We start from the raw sequence: 3971 nt of genomic DNA on the forward strand, positions 1-3971 counted from the left end.
CACGGAATTATTCGGAGGCCATCTTGTTTGCATGGAGCCCTTTATTCTTGTTTATGTTGTCATTTAATTGTTTTACTGTTTTATCCTGTTTTTATGCATGGGCTTGTGCCCTCTTGTAAGCCGCCCTGAGCGGGGTAAAAATGTTACCAATAAATAAATAAGTAAATACATTTAATGATCTTGCTCTGAGAAGTAGAGTCTTGGAGAAAGATCCGTGGCATTTACAAGTCCTGGGAGCTCGTCTCCGTCTCAGGCTTGGCCACATCGTCGCTTCTCTCCTCACCAAAGACGTTTTCGAAGGCCGAGAGGAAGGAAGGTCTTGGCCGCGCACTGAAATCGTACCCCACGACTACGTAGACGATGGGATTGACGCAGCTACTGGCGAAAGCCAAACCCGTTGTCAAGGGAAGGCCAGCAGTGAGCACGGCTGACGTCTGTAAGTACAGAGTCTCAAAGAAAGAGAGAATGTGATAGGGTAGCCAGCACAGATAGAATATCACCGTTACTTCTTTGATGACCTTAAAGGACTTGGCCGACCACGCCCCATCCCTCTGCCCCTGATCGATCTTCACGTGGCAAACTATGGTCACGCTGATGGGGACGATGAAGGCAAAGACGTACTGGCTTATCAGGATAAGGTGATGGTTGATCTTTGCTTTCCTGCCATAACTGAGGAAGCAGATGATGACTTCTTCGTCGATGGGGGACGGTTCGGCGTGTCTGAATTGGATTCTCGGCGAAGAGGACGCCAGTGCCAGGAACCAAATCCCGCCAGCCACCAACCAAGCGAGCCAATTCCTCCGGTGGCTTTGAGCCCAGGCAGAGCTCCTGACAGAAGCACAACGTTCTACACTGATGACCGCGAGGAAATAAGCACTGGCATAGAGGTTGAGGTAGGCTATGGAGTCGTTGAGCTTGCAGACGGCTTTGCCAAACGGCCAGTGAAGCTTCAGGGCGTGGTGTGCGATTCTCAGCGGAAGGAAGCAGGTGAAGATGAAGTTTGCGATGGTCAGGTTGAGAAACCAGATCGTGTTGACCGTCTTCTTCATGTAGAAGCCGAGGATGAAAATGACCAACCCATTACCTACCAGTCCCAACGCGAAGATAATGCTGTAGATTGCCAAGAGGGTGAATGTTATCTTTCTCGTTAACATTTCATGCCAGTATTCGTCATCGGAATAATTGGGGAAAATAGGGATTCGGGAACCAGCGTAGGCAACGTCAAGAGGTGTGGATCCCATTGTGTTCTTCAGGCTGTTTGCTGTTGGGCTCACGGCCATAATAAGAACACAAGAACCCGCATTGTTCCGTCTCATTCTGGATTCTGATTCCACTACTGGTACTTGCTTCGGCAGCACATATACTAAAACTGGATGCCACCGCTGCTAACCAAGGGTCCCTACAACTTCATGGGCAGGGGACAAATTCAATAACTTTCCCTTATTTTTTTAATATTTAGGGTCCAGTTAGTATTCACAAGAATCCTGTTGCTAAATATGGAAGCAGTATTTATTTATTTATTTATTTATTATTCACATTTCTATCCCACCCTCCCCGAAGGCTCAGGGCGGCTAACAAGCATATTGCTACATAAAACAATAAAAACAGTACAAAATATTAAAAATACATCACAGTTGATAAATAATTTTTGATGCTCCTCTGAATGACATAAGTTACACTTTCTAAAAGCAAGATGGCCATCCCCCAAACGTCCCGTTCTCACCCATGATGCAGACATTATTTGGGGGGGCATTGGTGGTACATGCCCATGTCCTGATGTCCATATATAGAAAATCCATATACAGCAAATCCATATACAGAAAATTCAGGGCGTTGATGGTACACTGGTGCGTTGGTGGTACACTGGTAGTGGTGGCGGCTCCTATTCAAAAGCCTGGCGGAAGAGCTCCGTCTTGCAGGCTCTGCGGAACTGTGCTAGGTCCCGCAGAGCCCTGATCTCCTCTGGGAGCTCATTCCACCAGATAGGAGCCGCCACCGAGAACGCCCTGTTCCTGGTCATAATTAGTTTGATGGAGCGGGGGCCCGGTACATCCAATAGGTTCCGGCTCCCCGACCGTAGTGCCCTTGGGGGAACATGTGGGGCAAGGCGGTCCCTTAGGTAGGCTAGTCCCTGACCGCGAGGCTAATGGCTAATAGCTCTCAAGAGAAACAAAGTGTGGTGTTCCTGCTTACTGGGGAGACAGTTTTACCTTTAAACACTCTTTGTATACCTAAACTTGGTAGATTTCTGCTGCCACCAGGAATTCAAAATTCCAAATCTCTCCCTGCTGGTAGAATGACCCAGGGTCTGGGCACTTCAGAGGACGATGTGGCCCTGAGGAAGAACCGTTGTCCTGAGCCTGTTCGCGGGGAGGGCGGGGTATAAATACAATAAAATAAAATAAATAAAACAAACTGTACTGATTGCTGGGATAAGTTTAATTAAAATCTGATTTATTTAATAAAGAACAAAATAGGTTTCTGGTTATTCTGAACTGTTACTGGGAAAAGAGAACTTGTAAATATAACGGGCAAAACTTGATGTTACAAACAGTCACTCAAACTGTACTCTGACAGGCATAGACTCTCAGTATAATTTCTCTCTCTCTCTCAAAACCAGTGAGGATTGTGAGGCACTCCAAAGGGATCTGTCAAGGATGGGCGAGTGGGCGTCAACATGGCAAATGGGGTTCAATGTGGCCAAGTGCAAGGTGATGCACATTGGAGCCAAAAATCCTAAATATAAATACACATTGATGGGGTCTGAACTGGCAGAGACTGAGCAAGAGAGAGATCTTGGAGTTGTAGTAGATAACTCACTGAAAATGTCGAGACAGTGTGTGACTGCAATAAAGAAGGCAAATGCTATGCTGGGGATTATTAGGAAGGGTATTGAAAACAGATCAGCCAATATAATAATGCCCCTATATAAATCAATGGTGAGACCTCATTTGGAATACTGTGTGCAATTCTGGTCACCACACCTTAAAAAGGATATTATAGCTTTGGAAAAAGTGCAGAAAAGGGCAACTCGAATGATAAAAGGGTTGGAACACTTTCCCTATGAGGAAAGGTTAAGGCGCTTATGTCTCTTTAGTTTGGAGAAACGACGACTGAGGGGTGACATGATTGAGATTTATAAGATTATGCATGGGAAAGAGCAGGTAGAGAAAGAGGTACTTTTCTCCCTTTCTCACAATACAAGAACTCGTGGGCACTCCATGAAATTGCTGAGCGGTTGGGTTAGAACGGATAAGAGGAAGTACTTCTTCACCCAAAGAGTGATTAACACTTGGAATTCACTGCCACAGGAAGTGGTGGCAGCTACAAGCATGGACAGCTTCAAAAGGGAATTAGATAAGCATATGGAGCAGAGGTCCATCAGTGGCTATTAGCCATAAGGTATAGATAGGGGCTCTGGGGCAAGTGATGCTCTGTCTTCTTAGTGCTTGGGGGGGGTCAACAGTGGGAGGGCTTCTAATGTCCTGGCCCCACTGGTGGACCTCCTGATGGCACTGGTATTTCTGGCCACAGAGAGTTGGACTGGAGGAGCCATTGGCCTGATCCAACATTGGCGTCTCTTATGTTCTTATGTTCTTATATATATAGCCAAACAGGCTAATCTCCTTGTCTTATTCACCCAGAACAGAATCAGCTCTTATAGTCGCTCAGACTAAACCGTTTGCCTTATTCACACAGAATAGAAGCAAAATTCCATAGTCATACCGACCGTGCTGTCTCTTCAAACTTCACACACAGGACCCTGTCATAAAATAAATAAATTCATCTCTCCTCCCACACTTTCAGTCATCAGCCAGTCACAGCACACTCATCTCCCCCCATCACTCTCCTTACATTACTGCAGTCAAACTCAACATTTAAAGACACACACCAAAACATGGAATCATTACACTAGGTATCCTGCATGCATTTCCCTTTTGAAAGCATGCAAGCAAAATCAGCAGCTGTCA

The 3971-nt window shown here is 45.9% G+C and overlaps 1 protein-coding gene across 1 annotated transcript; it reads right to left on the reverse strand.

Moving 5' to 3' along the window:
- Positions 1-221: 221 nt before the first annotated feature.
- LOC107111915 (chemokine-like receptor 1) lies at positions 222-1280 on the reverse strand. Its single transcript, XM_015412962.1, has one exon. The coding sequence runs from the start codon at positions 1278-1280 to the stop codon at positions 222-224; it is 1059 nt and encodes a 352-aa protein (XP_015268448.1).
- Positions 1281-3971: the final 2691 nt, after the last annotated feature.

This window comes from Gekko japonicus, unplaced genomic scaffold (assembly GCF_001447785.1).
Source record: "Gekko japonicus isolate JY-2015 unplaced genomic scaffold, Gekko_japonicus_V1.1 scaffold2069, whole genome shotgun sequence".
NCBI classification, from domain to species: Eukaryota; Metazoa; Chordata; class Lepidosauria; order Squamata; family Gekkonidae; genus Gekko; species Gekko japonicus.